General features: G+C 41.8%; 1 protein-coding gene across 1 annotated transcript in view; it reads left to right on the forward strand.

Moving 5' to 3' along the window:
• The window catches only part of xpo6 (exportin 6), a 65,154-nt gene extending 48,382 nt beyond the window's left edge, over positions 1-16,772 (forward strand). The window contains exons 18-24 of the mRNA XM_014192154.2: positions 6,687-6,842; positions 8,130-8,244; positions 8,511-8,682; positions 8,860-9,021; positions 10,090-10,188; positions 15,284-15,514; positions 16,060-16,772. Of these exons, the coding sequence (XP_014047629.1) occupies positions 6,687-6,842; positions 8,130-8,244; positions 8,511-8,682; positions 8,860-9,021; positions 10,090-10,188; positions 15,284-15,514; positions 16,060-16,161 (1,037 nt within the window). The 3' untranslated portion in view covers positions 16,162-16,772. The remainder of the gene's footprint in view (positions 1-6,686; positions 6,843-8,129; positions 8,245-8,510; positions 8,683-8,859; positions 9,022-10,089; positions 10,189-15,283; positions 15,515-16,059) is intronic.
• The last annotated feature ends 1,554 nt before the right edge of the window (positions 16,773-18,326 follow it).

The following is an 18,326-nucleotide window of genomic DNA, read 5'->3' on the forward strand; positions in this document are numbered from 1 at the left end:
AACATGACGTGACGATCCACTGTTGAGCATCACGAGAGATGATTAAGTGACACTTTAAATTCATTTGCCAGCTATATATCTTATAACTAGAATTTAAGATGTGCCAAATACATTTGCTCCGGCTCAGGGCTCCAGCTATGCATTTGGTTTGCTAACTTGCTAGCTGTAAGTGGCTAGCTTTCAAGATTTAAGCTTATTGGTTACAGCAAAGACAATCAATTCCCTCCTGGATCAAGTGTGAGTAGCCTTTTTGAGATAGTTATGACTTTATTCGCTGGGTTGTCTGTCCTTGCATTTAGTTTATGTTCACTTGCTCTTATTAGCATTTATTTAGCGTCCCTTATGAGAATTTGCTAGTACTTTGTTAGCAAACATAAATAAACCATGTTTGGAAATAAATTGCACCCCATGCGGACACTGCCGGTAATACCGCATTAATACCGCATACCCCAATATGGTACATGAACGGTGTGAAGGTACAGTGGTTACTCCACTAAAAGTTTTGTGATTATGCTGCAGGCCTTAGAGGTAATTTGTGGTTTAGTACCCGGCGTCACCACTTCATTACACCAGACCAGCGCAAGGGGGAGTTTGAGCACTGATTATGCTTTTGGGTCCTACTGTGTCTCTAACTGACAATGAATGGAGATAAATAATTCTAAATAAGAAACTGGCTTTATTTACAAATTCAAACAATGTCTCACCCAATGTTCAAGAATGGCCTTTTTCTCGCTCATTTTGCGTTATTTGAAAACAAAATAATCTCAAATATTTTTATTTCAAACAGAGCGATTTAAAAAATATATATATTATTCATTTAGAATTATATAAAAGCCTGTTGGATATTCTCACAGATATATTATTAACCCTGTTATTAGCAGGACAATGTATATTGATCATGGCTCCTGAGTGGCGCACAATGGGATTGCCTTGCAGTTCTCCAGCTGTATCCACTGAAAACGCGCGAGGTTCAAGCTACGAGGGCAGGGGGCACAGGATGGGCCGCAGAGCCGCGCACAGAAGACTGACCTAGCCCATGGGGAAGGGTAGACACCCACCCCGCTACACTGGCAACACTTTAAGGGGCATTGCACTAATAATAGCGCTGACTAGGGATACATTCCTGCTGTTCTGTTCTTAGTGCCAGTCTGCACGTTCAAACTAAAACAATGTAACTGATAATGGCGTCTTTATGAGAATGACGTATAGAAGAGGGCGAGGAACAAGATGGAGTCACAATCCATGCCAGGCACACCTGTGAGCTCTGGAACTCCACCTCGGACAGGCAGAGTTAACATACCTGGCGAGGTCGTCGGTTCACCCTGACATTTCCATTCCTCTTCTGGCAACAGAACTTGACCAACTGCTCACCGGGCACAGCAAGGGCCGTCCAGACCGTTATGCTGTTCTGCTATTCCAAGGATGTTTAACCGAAGAGATACCGCAAGTGGGCACAGAATGGTGCCCCCACATATTGACTCTGTACCGGAACCCCCCGTATATAGTTTTGCTATTGTTATTTTACTGCTGCTCTTTAATTACTTGTCACGTTTATTTCTTATTCTTATCCATATTTTTTTTTAAACTGTATTGTTGGTTAGGGGCTCATAAGTAAGCATTTCACTGTATTCGGCACATGTGACTAATACAATTTGATTTGAATACCAACAGTGATTTATCCCGAGGCAAATGTGGCTTACCAGTGAACCTCTGTGTGTTCATCATTAATACTGTGTCTCAGAAGTTTCTGTCCATGACTGATGCAACCCAAAACCGCATTAAAGACAGAGTTGAGTACTTGAGGTCACCGAGAAAGTCTGAACATGGCCTGCTCTCCCTTCTGTAAGGAATTAGGCACTTTACCATATTTACTACAGTATGTACTGTAGGCTATGTTTACTTGTCAGACTGCACAGTAGCCTAATAAACAAATGCAGCTGGGTTATATCTTGAAAATGCTTTATTATCCAAATTTAAAAACATATACTGTACAGTACTGTATTTCTTTAGCATCTTTATGCTTTCGTTAATAAAATAATGATACAAATACTCTTTCAAACACACACGATCATGTTGTACAGCGCCATTATGGCTATTAGCAGAACTATATTTTGGCCTTTATGGGCGGCGCACAATTGGCCCAGCGTTTCTCTCCCTCTAAAAACAGAAATAAACGTTTTGGCCTTTACAAATATTATTTAGGCCTTTATTCAGATTATAGTCGCTTTCTTTCGTTTTTTAAAAATGAAATAACTTTCAAAATGTCGTTATATATTATCAAGTTGACGACAGTCATATAGCCCTGCACCTACATAAAGCTGAGTGACTCACTCATTTATGGCTTTGGATCAAAATAAATATGTACCAACATTCTTTCTGATAGTCTTTAATAAAGAAATGTTTTGGTTATCCTGACCTGGACACCATGTACAGCATTATAATAGCCCATTATGGGCTGTTAACAGGACAATATACCTTAACCAACACCTCTCTGTATTTTGATACTTAGTGGATGTGGGCTCCCGCAGTGCCAAATGCGTTGCTACAGATACAGGTTCGATACCAGTGCCGTCCGCCACCGTGAGACCCATGTTTTAATTTCGAATCCTCTATGTAATTATTGGTCACATCATATTTTTCAATATACTGTAGGCCTACCGTAGGCGACATGAGTCTCACCAGCCCAATCTCCAGACCTGAACCCAATTGAAAACCTCTGGAATGTGATCAAGAGGAAGATGGATAGTCATACGCCATCAAACAAAGCCGAGCTGCTTGAGTTTTTGCGCCAGGAGTGGCATAAGTCACCCAACATCTATGTGAAAGACTGGTGAAGAGCATGCCAAGACGTATGAAAGCTGTGATTGTAAATCAGTGTTATTCTACCAAATATTAATTTCTGAAGTCTTCCTAAGTTAAAACATGAGTATTGTGTTGTTTAAAAATGAATTTGAACTTCTTTTCTTTGCATTCGAGGTCTGACAACACTGCATCTTTTTTGTTATTTTGACCAGTTATTTTCTACAAATAAATAGTCTAAATGACAATATCTGTATTTGTAATTTGGGATAAATGTTGTCAGTAGTTTATAGAATAAAGCAAAAATGTTAATTTTACCCAAACACATACCTATAAATAGTAAAACAAAAGAAACTCATCATTTTGCCGAGGTCTCTTAGTTTTTTCCCAGATCTCTAATATATACTGCTCAAAAAAATAAAGGGAACACTTAAACAACACAATGTAACTCCAAGTCAATCACACTTCTGTGAAATCAAACTGTCCACTTAGGAAGCAACACTGATTGACAATAAATTTCACATGCTGTTGTGCAAATGGAATAGACAACAGGTGGAAATTATAGGCAATTAGCAAGACATCCCCCAATAAAGGAGTGGTTCTGCAGGTGGTGACCACAGACCACTTCTCAGTTCCTATGCTTCCTGGCTGATGTTTTGGTCACTTTTGAATGCTGGCGGTGCTTTCACTCTAGTGGTAGCATGAGACGGAGTCTACAACCCACACAAGTGGCTCAGGTAGTGCAGCTCATCCAGGATGGCACATCAATGCGAGCTGTGGCAAGAAGGTTTACTGTGTCTGTCAGCGTAGTGTCCAGAGCATGGAGGCGCTACCAGGAGACAGGCCTGTACATCAGGAGACGTGGAGGAGGCCGTAGGAGGGTAACAACCCAACAGCAGGACCGCTACCTCCGCCTTTGTGCAAGGAGGAGCAGGAGGAGCACTGCCAGAGCCCTGCAAAATGACCTCCAGCAGGCCACAAATGTGCATGTGTCTGCTCAAACGGTCAGAAACAGACTCCATGAGGGTGGTATGAGGGCCCGACGTCCACAGGTGGGGGTTGTGCTTACCGCCCAACACCGTGCAGGACGTTTGGCATTTGCCAGAGAACACCAAGATTGGCAAATTCGCCACTGGCGCCCTGTGCTCTTCACAGATGAAAGCAGGTTCACACTGAGCACATGTGACAGACGTCTGGAGACGCCGTGGAGAATGTTCTGCTGCCTGCAACATCCTCCAGCATGACTGGTTTGGCGGTGGGTCAGTCATGGTGTGGGGTGGCATTTCTTTGGGGGGCCGCACAGCCCTCCATGTGCTCGCTAGAGGTAGCCTGACTGCCATTAGGTACCGAGATTAGATCCTCAGACCCCTTGTGAGACCATATGCTGGTGCGGTTGGCCCTGGGTTCCTCCTAATGCAAGACAATGCTAGACCTCATGTGGCTGGAGTGTGTCAGCAGTTCTTGCAAGAGGAAGGCATTGATGCTATGGACTGGCCCGCCCGTTCCCCAGACCTGAATCCAATTGAGCACATCTGGGACATCATGTCTCGCTCCATCCACCAACGCCACATTGCACCACAGACTGTCCAGGAGTTGGCGGATGCTTTAATCCAGGTCTGGGAGGAGATCCCTCAGGAAACCATCCGCCACCTCATCAGGAGCATACCCAGGCGTTGTAGGGAGGTCATACAGGCACGTGGAGGCCACACACACACTACTGAGCCTCATTTTGACTTGTTTTAAGGACATTACATCAAAGTTGGATCAGCCTGTAGTGTGGTTTTCCACTTTAATTTTGAGTGTGACTCCAAATCCCGACCTCCATGGGTTGATAAATTGGATTTCCATTGATTATTTTTGTGTGATTTTTGTTGTCAGCACATTCAACTATGTAAAGAAAAAAGTATTTAATAAGATTATTTCATTCATTGAGATCTAGGATGTGTTATTTTAGTGTTCCCTTAATTTTTTTGAGCAGTGTATATATACACACACACAGTGGCAAGAAAAAGTATGTGAACCCTTTGGAAATACCTGGATTTCTGTGTAAAGTAGTCATAAAATTTGATCTGATCTACATCTAGGTCACAACAATAGACAAATACACAACAATTATATGTTTTCATGTCTTTATTGAACACACCGTGTAAACATTCACAGTGCAGGGTGGGAAAAGTATGTGAACCCTTGGATTTAATAACTTGTTGACCCTCCTTTGGCAGCAATAACCTCAACCAAACGTTTTCTGTAGTTACGGATCAGACCTGCACAATGGTAAGGAGGAATTGTGGACCATTCCTCTTTACAAAACTGTTTCAGTTCAGCACTATTCTTGGGATGTCTGGTGCGAAGTGCTCTCTTGAGGTCATGCCACGGCATCTCAATCGGATTGAGGTCAGGACTCTGACTGGGCCACTCCAGAAGGCGTATTTTCTTCTGTTGAAGCCATTCTGTTGTTGATTTACTTCTGTGTTTTGGGCGTTGTACTGTTGTATCACCCAACTTCTTTTGAGCTTCAATTGGCAGACAGATTGTCAAAACATTTTGCAAGGAGAATGTTAGGCTAACTTGAATTCATTTTTCCGTCGATGATAGCAAGCTGTCCAGGCCCTGAGGCAGCAAAGCAGCCCCAAACCATGATGCTCCCTCCACCATACTTTACAGTTGGGATGAGGTTTAGATGTTGGTGTGCTGTGCCTTTTTTTTCTCCGCACATAGTGTTGTGTGTTCCTTCCAAACAACTCAACTGCAGTTTCATTTGTCCACAGAATATTTTTCCAGTAGCGCTGTGGAACATCCAGGTGCTCTTTTGCGAACTTCAGACGTGCAGCAATGTTTTTTTGGGACGGCAGCGGCTTCTTCAGTGGTGTCCTCCCATGAATTGTTTAGTGTTTTACGTATCGTTGACTCGTCAACAGAGATGTTAGCATGTTCCTGAGATTTCTGTAAGTCTTTAGCTTAGACACTTTAGGATTCTTCTTAACCTCATTGAGCATTATGTGCTGTGCTCTTGCAGTCATCTTTGCAGGATGACCACTCCTAGGGAGAGTAGCAACAGTGCTAAACTTTCTCCATTTACAGACAATTTGTCTTTCCATAGACTGATGAACATCAAGGCTTTTAGAGATACTTTTTTAACCCTTTCCAGCTTTATGCAAGTCATCAATTTTTAATCTTCGGTCTTCTGATCTCTTGTTTGAGGCATGGTTCACATCAGTCAATGCTTCTTGTGAATAGCAAACTCAAATTTTGTGAGTTTTTTTTTTTATATAGGGCAAGGCAGCTCTAACCGGCATCTCCAATCTCGTGTCATTGATTGGACTCCAGGTTAGCGGACTCCTGACTCCAATTTGCTTTTGGAGATGTCATTAGCCTAGGGGTTCACATACTTTTTCCAACCTACACTGTGAATGTTTAAATGATATATATATATATATTCAATATAGACAAGAAAAATACAATAATTTGTGTGTTATTAGTTTAAGCACACTGTTAGTCTGTTGTGACTTAGATTAAGATCAGATCATTTGATGTCTGATTTATGCAGAAATCCAGGTAATTCCAAAGGGTTCACATACTTTTTATTGCCACTCTATGTATATAATTCTATGCATAAATACAAAGTTTGATTTAAATGTAAGGGTAATTATATACCACTATACCATGTAATTCCTAAAAACGACCAAGTAAAATTTAGACTGAGTAAAGCCCTTTTTTGACTGGGACAATGTACAATAATCAACACAGAGTAATGTAGTCGTCTCACCTCTGAAGTTTAATGAACTGATTGTAAGAAAGGAACACTAGACATTCTTTTGGCTTTATAGCATAAACCTTAACATCTTTCTTACCACCCACGCCTCTTTCTCTCTCTCTCTCTCTCTTAGCGAAAGCAGTGTTGCACCAGACATTGCCAGTGCTAAGAGACATAGTGGACAGCATCTCCGGGGAATCCACCAAATCCCGACAGATCTGCTACCAGAGTCTCCAGGAGTCCGTGCAAGTTTCCTTGGGCCTCTTTCCTGTCTTCATCCAGCAGCCAGGTCAGAAGAAAAAACACAATGTTACAACATAATAGTTTCAGTCATAATAGAGAGCTGACGTGTTGTAACTTTACTATTACCCATTCACTGATTTTTATCTCCATTTATATTAAAATCTAAAATCCATCACCACAGTACATTTCAAGTAATTTTACAATGTAATGTTATACGCGTGATATGCCTGAGCAAGGTCAATGTATGTGACAAAAACGTTGCACTTAACAAAATGTTTATTTACAAGTACACACATTGTGTAACTGTACTTTCAGCCATTCTAACAATTTCACAGGAAATGTTGCTTGTGCCTTTTTCCCATTTTCATTGAGATTCACCTTTTTATGAATTATATTTCAAGCGTACTACAAGCTCTATGCATACGCAAGATTCGGAGTGTTGCAATGTCGTTTTTCGTCTACTAAAGTGTCGGCTCCTTGTAATACGCCCTGGCGTTCTACATAATTTTCAGGTAGTAAAAAAGTGAGACGTCGTATCATTCCTTCTGCTGCCATGGAGGCAGTGTTGTCGCTTGTTTCTGTCATCTGATAAATAGGCTATTCCTCAAAGTAGCCTATTTTGCATTGATAACCAAATATAATCTTAACAGCTGTTCAAACAGTAAACCAAACAACAAGAATCAACCCAAAAGGTTGGATATTTCGAAATGGTAGAACCTGCTGTAGCCAACGAGCTAGCCATGTGCTTTTTTACTCTGTGACCAAAACATGACGTTCTATGTTTAGCTAGTATGGGAATTAATATGCAAGCAGCATATCAAAGTGCGATAATGTTTTAGGTTACACCGGCAAGTAAAATAATATTTGGCAGGGCATATTTTTTTCATTATGATTATTTAACATGGAGATGTGAAGCTAAAAAAGCTAGCGAGCTAGCTTGCTATGTTTTTATCCAGGCTAAAGTCAGCTAGCCAGGCTGCCAGCTAGCTACTACTAGTAAGGGAAGGTAACTCTTTATTGCTTTCACAAAATTAAAAGACAAAAAACTATCGCCCCCTTGTGAATGGGAGTGAGACGGCGAGGATGTCATGTTACCAAAATGTGTCCGCCACTCCAAAAATCCCATTCCACCCACAAGCACGCACGTACAGTAGATCAATGGAGTGAAGCTTGTAGTTACCTTAGAAAGGACCGTTGCAGATTTCATTCTCTATCACTTCAAATTTAATTTTAATTCAAAACATTCTGGTCGTTGATTTGATATAATGCCAAAGCTGAGTTATTCTTTCTGACATTCTCTGTCTTTCCCGTTGTCACTTTCTCTATCCTCAAGATGTGACGGATGAGATGCTGAGCTTCTTCCTCACACTGTTTCAAGGTCTGCGTGTTCAGATGGGTGTGCCCTTCACCGGACAAATTATACACACCTTCCTCAGCATGTTCACCAGGTAGGTCACACACACACACGCACGCGCTTAGACACAAATATTGTGACCATTTTAAAGCTACAATCTGGGATTCTGAAAACAAAACAGCAGCCCCGACACATGTTTTGATATACAGTTGAGGGATGAGGCTAGAGAAATGTAACCCCTCTCAAATTAATAGATAGCGCTGTAGACGCAAGGACTGGCCGTCCTCAACATCCCCATGATAGTTTTACACGTTTAGAAGCTATAAATTGTTTGTTTATGTTCTTGTATGTCCGTCCCAGGGAGCAGCTGGCAGCCAGTATCTTGCAGGAGGGCAGCGCAGGCTGCCGAGTGGTGGAGAAGTTCCTAAAGATTCTTCAGGTGGTGGTTCAGGAGCCCGGCCAGGCCTTCAAACCCTTCCTACCCAGCATAATAGCTCTCTGCATGGAGCAGGTCTATCCTATTGTGGCAGAGGTGAGAGTGCGCACTCTCATTCACACTGATATAAAAATAAAAAAAAGGGATACATGCACTGTGTGTGTGGGGGGCATGTCCATCGATGGGTTTGGGCACTGGGTCAGCAAATAATATGAATTTATTATCAACAATGGATAATAAAGGTCTATTGTGATTTCTTTGTCTGTCCCACAGCGTTCCTCTCCAGACGTCAAAGCAGAGATGTTTGAGCTGCTATACCAGGTGCTTCACCATAACTGGAGGTACTTCTTCAAGACCTCTGTCCTAGCCAGTGTGCAGAGGGGATCGGCCGAGGAGGCCATGGAGAATGAGGCCCAGTTTAGTGCTGCCATGCAGGTGTGTGGGTGTGGGTGGGGGGGGATGCTCACACCATGTTTAGCTAGCTCATCTGGGCTTGTTGATGTTAGATAGTACTACTGCAGTTGTCAGACATGACAAGAATTACCACCATAACTGGTCCTTCATTCATTTTTGCACTACACAATAAACTTTTATGAGAACGGTCAGCCCTTGAATGCTAGCTACCTAACATTAGCTAGGAAATCAGAGTTGAATTTTAGCTGGCCAGGTCATAGCGAACGTTAGCAAGCTAAATATATGGGTATGAGTATGTGGTAACGTTAGTTATAGCATGGTGAGGGTGAATTCAGTTCTTCATTAGCGAAGCCAGCTGCACGTCACATAATGGCTACCTATCAACATTACATTATTTATAATTTTTTGAGGCAGTGGAAACGCAATTCAAGCTAGCCCACCTAGGCCAGCCCAACCCAGATTGACTTCAAAGTGCTAATAGAAACGGAGCTTTAGTGAATTTGTCAATACATTTCAAAAAATGTCTAAACGAAACTGCAACGCCAAGTTAATAATAGCCTTTTTTTATATTTACCTCATGTACATGATATAATTGGTTTATAGCACCCTTCTAATCATTAAGCAATGTGCAGAAAATTCCACCTCCTAGCCTTTCCATTGTAGAGCTATCCCAAGTCATGGTTTGCCTGCTGAATTTGATGATAAACTTTTTGCCTAATTTCAAATGTAAGTTGTACTCACAATCCAGCATGTTGCTGCCATTTGTACAATGTTCTGTTGAAAAAAAAAAAACGGTTAAAAAAAATAATATATATATTGCTTATACAGGATTGTGGTCAATTCGAATTGAATTCAGTCAATTCAGGAATTAAGCTCGAATTCAATTACTTCTCAATAACCTGAAAAGTAGAAGCTATTTATTTCAAACGTTTTTCGACTTTCTGAATGAACTGCCTTCAATTCGAATTGACCCCAACCAACCCTGGATTATAACTATCCAGTTATTTCAGTATCTAGGGTGAATGGGTATGTTTTTTTTTGGACAGGACTGTAGAATTCCCTGACATGGGCTCAAATCTGTTTCTCCAGGCATTTGGGCAGTCTTTCCTGCAGCCAGACATTCACATCTTCAAGCAGAACCTCTCTTACCTGGAGTCCCTCAACAGCAAGCACAAGCTCTACCACAGAGTGAGTTCAGCTCTTATATGCCATACCATTAGCTCCTGAAGTGCAATTTATTGTTGCTCCAAAATTACCCTTTGTCTCTCTGCCTTGTGACAATTTATTTGAATGGTCCAACTTAGTAACCTCACCTCATATTGTTGTCATCATGAAAATATGATTACTATTCTATTTCTATCTAATTCTAAGCTATATATACAAAAGTATGTTGACACCCCTTCAAATGAGTGGATTTGGCTTTTTCAGCCACACCCATTGCTGGCAGGTATAAAATTGAGCACACATCCATGCAATCTCAATAGACAGACATTGGCAGTAGAATGGCCTTACTGAAGAGCTTAGTGACTTGCAATGTCGCACTGTCATAGAATACCACCTTTCCAACAAGTCGGTTCATAAAATTGCTGCCCCGGTCAACTGTAAGTGCTGTTATTGTGAAGTGGAAACGTCTAGGAGCAACAACGGCTCAGCCACGAAGTGGTAGGCCACGCCTAAGATCACCATGCGCAAAGCCAAGCGTCGGCTAGAATGGTGTAAAGCTCACCGCCATTGTACTCTGGAGCAGTGGAAATTTGTTCTCTGGAGTGATGAATCCCGCTTTACCATCTGACAGTCCGACGGACAAATCTGGGTTTGGTGGATGTCAGGAGAACGGTACCTGCCCCAATGCATAGATTTTTTTTTTTTTTTAAATGTATCTTTATTTTAACAGGGAAAACAGACTGAGACCTGGATCTCTTTTACGGCTGTGCCCTTTGTAAACATGTTGACATGTACAGTTTTAAGCATACAGACAAGAACATTTCAAACATACAAAATAAAGACACAATTCAACAGAAACAATCACAGACAACATCATATTGATCCTCCACAACATTTTGGAAATGGGCAAGGGACACCAGAGTGTCTAACTTCAGTTGGATCTGCAGTTTGTTCCATAAATAAGGTGCAAAGGAACTGAAGGCAGTCCTACCCAACTCTGTGGAGACCGCAGGATTCTCTAATGTAATCCACATCTGTGATCTGGTTTTAAAATTAGTATATGGAAATTAATGGAAATTAATGATGATATATAAGGAGGTAATTTTAAAAGAAGTGCTTTATAAATAAACAAGAGAGCATGTTGCTCTCGCCTCACAGATAGAGAGGCCCAACCCACATGTTGATATAGGATACAGTGATGAGTTTTGTAACTATCACACGTGATAAACCTGAGTGCACAATGGTAAATAGCATCCAGTGGTTTTAATGTGTTTGCCGATGCATGCATATAGATAATATCACTATAATCTAAAACGGACATAAAAGTAGCCTGCACAATTTGTGCCGACTGTAAAGTTTGGTGCAGTAGGAATAATGGTCTGAGGCTGTTTTTCATGGTTTGGGCTAAGCCCCTTAGGGAAATCGTAACGCTACAGCATACAATGACATTCTAGACGATTCTGTGCTTCCAACTTTGTGGCAACAGCTTGGGGAAGGCCCTTTCCTGTTTCAGCGTCACAATGACAATCCACTAAGTGGGGTCCATACAGAAGTTTGTCAAGATCAGTGTGGAAGAACTTCACTGGCCTGCACAGAACCCTGACCTCAAACCCATTGATACACTTTGGAATGAATTGGAACCAACTGCGAGCCAGGCCTAATTGCCCAACATCAGTGCCCGACCTTACTAATGCGCTTGTGGCTGAATGGAAGCAAGTCCCCGCAGCAATGTTCCACCATCTAGTTCAAAGCCTTCCCAGAAGAGTGGAGGCTGGTATAGCAGCAAAGAGGGGACCAACTCCATATTAATGCCAATGATTTTAGAATGAGATGTTCGACAAGCAGGTGTCCACATACTTTTGGTCATGTAGTGTATTTATATGATTGCCATAATATAAAACAATATAAATATAACCTTGACATTACATGTCATGATGGTTTATGCTATTATTATCACACTAATTATGTCAGTCAATATAGTGCATGATAGCAGCACTAAATGCTGAGAGAACTATGAAGTTTAATATATTTGTCCATTACTTCACTTTTGCATCTCAAAAAGGTCAGTTAAGGGGGTGCTTATTTGTCCTGTTTTACACATGTACAAGTGTGTAACCTTTACAAGTGGATGGTGATAAATGGTAATGTGTTTTTTGCATATCCCACTCCCCTGAGACACCCTCGGAGAGCGGGGCCAGCGATCAGCCATTATTGACGACGATCCCCAACCCAATTAGGATTGTGCAGATTGACATATTTTCTTTACCTAGTCAGCTCAGGGATTTGAACTAGTAACCTTTCGGTTACTGGCCCAACGCTCTAACTGCTAGGCTACCTGCCGCCAACCGTCCGAGTCTTGAATTCATAAATACATGTATTCTTTAGGTTGATAGACTGGTTGTATTTTGCAGACCGCTCTCCTTACTACAGAAGTTTCAAACATGGCATAATTATAAGTGCATTTAATGAATTATTACTACCCGTAAAATATTGTGACCGATTTGTGGTCAACAACTAGCCAAGTATATCCAGTTTTTAAATCATTTCCGAGACTACTCTTTTATCTTCTTACCTTTTGTTTCATGCATATACAGTGCCTTTGGAAAGTATTCAGACCCCTTGACTTTTCCCACATTTTATGTTACAGCCTTATTCTAAAATTGATTATATAAAAACAATTCCTCAGCAATCTACACACAATAGCCCATAATGACAAAGCAAAAATTTTTTTTGCAAATGTATTAAATATCAAAAACAGATACCTTATGTACATAAGTATTCAGCCCCTTTGCTATGATACTCGAAATTGAGCTCAGGTGCATCCTGTTTCAACTACTTGATCGGAATCCACCTGTGTTAAGTTCTATTGATTGGACATGATTTGGAAAGGCACACACCTGTCTATATAAGGTCCCACAGTTGACAGTTTGTGTCAGAGCAAAAACCAAGCCATGAGGCCGAAGGAATTGTCCATATAGCTCCAAAACAGGATTGTGTCAAGGCACAGATCTTGGGAAGGGTACCAAAAAATGGCTGCAGCATTAAAGGTCCCCAAGAACACATTGGTCTGCCATTATTCTTAAATGGAAGATATTTGGAACCAGCAAGACTCTTCCTAGAGCTGGCCGTCCGGCCAAACTGAGCAATCGGGGTAGAAGGGCCTTGGTCAGGGAGGTGACCAAGAACCTGATGGTCACTCTGATAGAGCTCCAGAGTTCCTCTGTGGAGATGGGAGAACCTTCCAGAAGGAAAACCATCTCTGCAGAACTCCACCAGTCAGGCCTTTATGGTAGAGTTGCCAGACGGAAGCCACCCCTCAGTAAAAGGCACATGACAGCCCGCTTGGAGTTTGCCAAAATGCTCCTAAAGGACTCAGACCATAAGAAACAAGATTGTCTGGTCAGATGAAACCAAGATTGAACTCTTTGGCCTGAATGCTAAGCGTCACGTCTGGAGGAAACCTGGCACCATCTTTACGGCGAAGCATGGTGGTGGTGGCATCATGCTGTGTTGATGTTTTTCAGCGGCAGGGACTGGGAGACTAGTCAGGATTGAATGAAAGATGAACGGAACAAAGTACAAAGAGATTCTTGATGAAAACCTGCTCAGGACCTCAGACTGGGGCAAAGGTTCACCTTCCATCAGGACAACGACCCTAAGCACAGAGCCAAGACAACGCAGGAGTGGCTTCGGGACAAGTCTCTGAATATCCTTGAGTGGCTCAACCAGAGCCCGTACTTGAACCCGATGCAACATCTCTGGAGAGACCTGAAAATAGCTGTGCAGCAGCGCTCCCAATCCAACCTGACAGAGCTTGAGAGGATCTGCAGAGAAGAATGGGAGAAACTCCCCAAATACAGGTGTTCCAGGTTTGTAGCGTCATACCCAAGACTCGATGCTGTAATCGCTGCCGAAGTTGCTTCAACAAAGTACTGAGTAAAGGGTCTGAATACTTATGTAAATGTGATATTTCGGTTTTTAATAATAAATTAACGAACGTTTATAAAAACCTGTTTTTGCTTTGTCATTGTGTGTAGATTGAGTGGGGGGAAAAATCAATTTCAGAGTAACGTACCAAAATGTGGAAAAAGTCAAGTGGTCTGAATACTTTCCGAAGGCACTGTATGCTGTTTGCTGTTTGCACATGATCTGTAAACAAATTTCTAATGTCAATTTTATTAGGATCCACATTTTTTTTATTTAGTTAACCTTTATTTAACTAGGCAAGTCAGTTAAGAACAAATTCTTATTTACAATGACGGCCAAGGAACAGTGGTTTAACTACCTTGTTCAGAGGCAGAACGACAGATTTTTACTTTGTCAGCTTGTCGATTCGATCTAGCAACCTTTCGGTTACTGGCCCAACGCTCTAACCACTAGGCTACCTGCCGCCCCAAAATTACGTCATCTTCCTGCGGTCCAACACACAACTAAAAAGACCTTACAATTACATTTTACATTGAAGACATAACCAACATTTAAAAAATGGACAGACGGTTACAGTACCTGACAGATTAATATAAGCACTCTCTGGGATTAGTATCTGTCCAGTTTATATGGTCGATTTGCCTGGCTACCCAAGCTCCTTGCTCCGGCCAAATGCTGTGTGGCCCACAGACGTTAGTTTCTTCTCCACAATTGTTCTGGATCCATTCTAGACCGTCTGATTGCTTGCAGAAGCTGATGGGTTGGGCCAGAACACATGGGTAAAGTGGCGTTTTGAAAATTCATCATTGGCTTTAATACTCTGATTGGTTAGATGATCCAATCGCTGATGACTTTGTTTTGTACTACACCCCTCATTTTGATGTCACAACAAACGACTTCAATGATGGCGGTCTCAGACTGAAGTATAACGATAGAGCAGCGGAAGAATTTAGTTTGCGTCATCAGGCAAATGGCATTAGAGGTTATTTTATTATTTTCTTTAAGGTGAATTAACTTTTTGCCTGAAGTGTGAGTTGGTAAAGAGTTACATTCAGTGATTGCCATTGTGGACAATAACGATGCGTGGAATTTAAATCATTCATTTGGGGACAATGAAGATGCATGGAATTAAATTGAATGATTCTAACTTGGTGTTTGGCAACACTGTTCTTTCTGTCTGTGTCTATTCCAGAAGCTGTTCCGGACCTCCATGCTGTTTCATTTCATCAACGTGCTCCTACAGGTGCTCCTCCACAAAAGTCACGACCTGCTCCAAGAGGAGATTGCTCTGGCAGTGTACAACATGGCCTCCGTGGACTTTGATGCCTTCTACTCTGCCTTCATGCCTGAGTTCCTCAACGGCTGCCAGGGTGTGGACGCCAACCAGCGGGCGGTGCTCGGCCGCAATTTTAAACTGGAGCGGGTGAGACTTAATGGGAATTGGTTTATAGAGTGGGTTATGGCCGCGGCAGTGGGAGTCCAGGGTAGGGTATACTGTGTTTCATAGTAAAAGAGGTGATGATGGTGAGGTATTAGCCAAATATGATATAGTTATGTGCTCTTGGAATTATCAGAGACTCTGGACTGAGAAATGAGTGGAAAACTATGGTAGCATTGTTGTATCTCAGATTTATCTGTTTGAACTGGATGCTTTACAGTATGACAGGATACAATTGTTTAATTATCATAGTCTGTTATGCATGTGACTGCATATGTGCAACAAAATGTCGAAATTTCCCATGGCCCATATTCGGGGATGGAGGAGGGCCAGGGGGCACAGTATGTGGGCTTATAAACAAACTCCCATGCGCAACATAGAATTTACATTGGCTCTTTTCCAATATATACACTAGCGCACACTGGTGGGATAGTTCCAATGGGTGTTCTTGTACATTGAATGTTTAAATTTCACATTTTAGATTTCTTTGTAACCAGTGCCTCTCTCTTTCGTTCTCTCTTTCGTTCTAGGACTTGCCCTCCTTCACTCAGAGTGTGCACAGACTGGTAAACGACCTGCGATATTACAGATTGTGTAACAGCAGCCTTCCCACTGGCACTGTCAAGCTATAGCACATCGCCCATGGGCACACTCCAAACAGCTCAGATTTTCAACATTGGGGTCTGTCCAAACCAGTGCTGCCCGCTCCCCTCCTATCTACCCCCTCTACTTCTGAGCCACCACCTCTATTGAGCCTCCCAGGGGGATAGGAACTCCACATGGGCTGGCCTGTCTTTTGGGTTGAAGATTCTCTGAGAAAAGTACGGACTGGCGGTTGTGCTCAAGGAGCTTAATTTCTGCTGTAGAGGGTTTTATTATTTTATTTTTTTAGCAACGCCCTCCTTCACTTGTCTGTTGCCATTGATGATGATGAGGCCAAATTGATGGGTGGCAAGATGGGCAGATCTGGTCTTGTCTAGACCCAATTTAAACCCAGACTGAAGCGGTCTGAGCCAGGCCTTCCGTCCCAGGACTCTGCGACAAGGCCAGGCTGGGACTCAGCACTTTCCAACTCGATTTTGAGTTTTTAAAACAAACGTGTTCGCTTTTATTGATCTTGCCTTCAGTTTTTCATCTCCAAAGGAGACAGACTTTCAACTTAATGTCTTTCATATCATTCCATTCTGAAACAGAAGAAACTATGCTTAATTAATAAAGTTTATTAAAAAAAAACGTTTTGTTCATTTGTTTTTGTGCTATGACGTGACACTGAATCTTGCGATGTCATTGTTTTTGCAAGTCTTTCAAATGTAAAGTAGACTTTAAAAGAAAGCAGTGTACAATGATCACAATTTATTATAAGGTTGGAATAAAAAAAAACTGCATTCACAAGGGGTTCTCCAGAACTGACTATCAAACTGACAATACCACCCTGGGTTCCGGTTTCCTGGATTCTTCATAAAAAAATGTTTTTTAGTCCAGGACTAGGCCTAATCTGTAAATAAGTCATTGTAAATAAGAATTTGTTATTAACTGAATTAAAAAAATATATATAATCTGTGTCTGGGATACCGGCCCTATGTGTGCTCCAATAATTCTGAATTAGTTCATCTGACTAAGCAACAACAAAGGAGTGGATATTTTCGCTGTTCAATCTAGTGCAGTTAAGGTCGAAATGGTCCATTTCAATGTTTAAAAAAATATGCCTTGTGGGGTTAGACCTATACATTCAATATTTATTTTTGTCTGATGTTCACAGGTATTTGCTTAACGTACAAGAAAATGCACTGCGATAGGGTGCAGACTAAGGATCCACTATAACATGAAATTCGGATTTCCACTCTAGCGTCACCCTCGTGGGTGCTAGCAAACTATCAAGCATGCTAGGTACCGCTAGGTATCAAAAGCCAATCCAGTAGGGTCTGGAAGCTATAATGAGCATTGATTGGTCGATAGTGCTGTGATTTCGCAGAATATTTGCATAAAGTTCAGCTTTATGTGGTCCCGCCCTGTTCATGCTCCCTGGCCCATGCTCGCATCGCGCAACGGTCCCCCCGCCCACTTCTCTTCCCTCCATTGAAAATGAATGGGCCTCCATTGTTTTATCGTCCCAACGTTCTCTGTGGATCTCGGCCATTACCCCCTCCCCCCCTTCCCCCTTGTTCTCAATATCAGCTTGTTGACGTGTGGCTTAATTAACAATATGCGGTAAATGTGCAATGATTTGGTTGCAATGATTTTTATACTGCTGTGAAAGTTCAATGTTGTGTGACAATATTTCAATGACTTGACTTTGTGGAAATAGTGCAGTGATTGGCAAGATCAACGCAGATCGCCCGCTGACCAGCGCCTGATGTTTCCTGGTCACAGTGTGTTGTGTATATTATTTATTAAATATCGATAATTATATTGGAGATAATTACATACAAAATGTAACATTTGCTGTTGGCTTGCTAGCAACTACATGGCGTCCCTATGTCGGTGCTAGCAAGCCAACAGCATGCTAGGTATCAACTGCCAATCCAGTTGGGGCTGGAAGCTACTGTGTATAGAGCTTCTGGTCAATCACACTGCGATATTGCTGAGCATCTGCATAATATTGCGCTTTCCGCAACTTAATGCTACCTTCATAACCATGTAGGAAGGTGTTATAATTACCACATATGACTGGAAAAAATCCAGTTGAAATGCCCTCCAACTGGTAATTACAAGGGGGAAACTTGTCTATTATACCTGAGCTGCGACTTCTCCCACATGCTGAACTCTGACGTCACATATTAAGGAAATTACCTCGATA

The sequence above is a fragment of the Salmo salar genome, chromosome ssa03 (assembly GCF_905237065.1).
Source record: "Salmo salar chromosome ssa03, Ssal_v3.1, whole genome shotgun sequence".
NCBI lineage: Eukaryota > Metazoa > Chordata > Actinopteri > Salmoniformes > Salmonidae > Salmo > Salmo salar.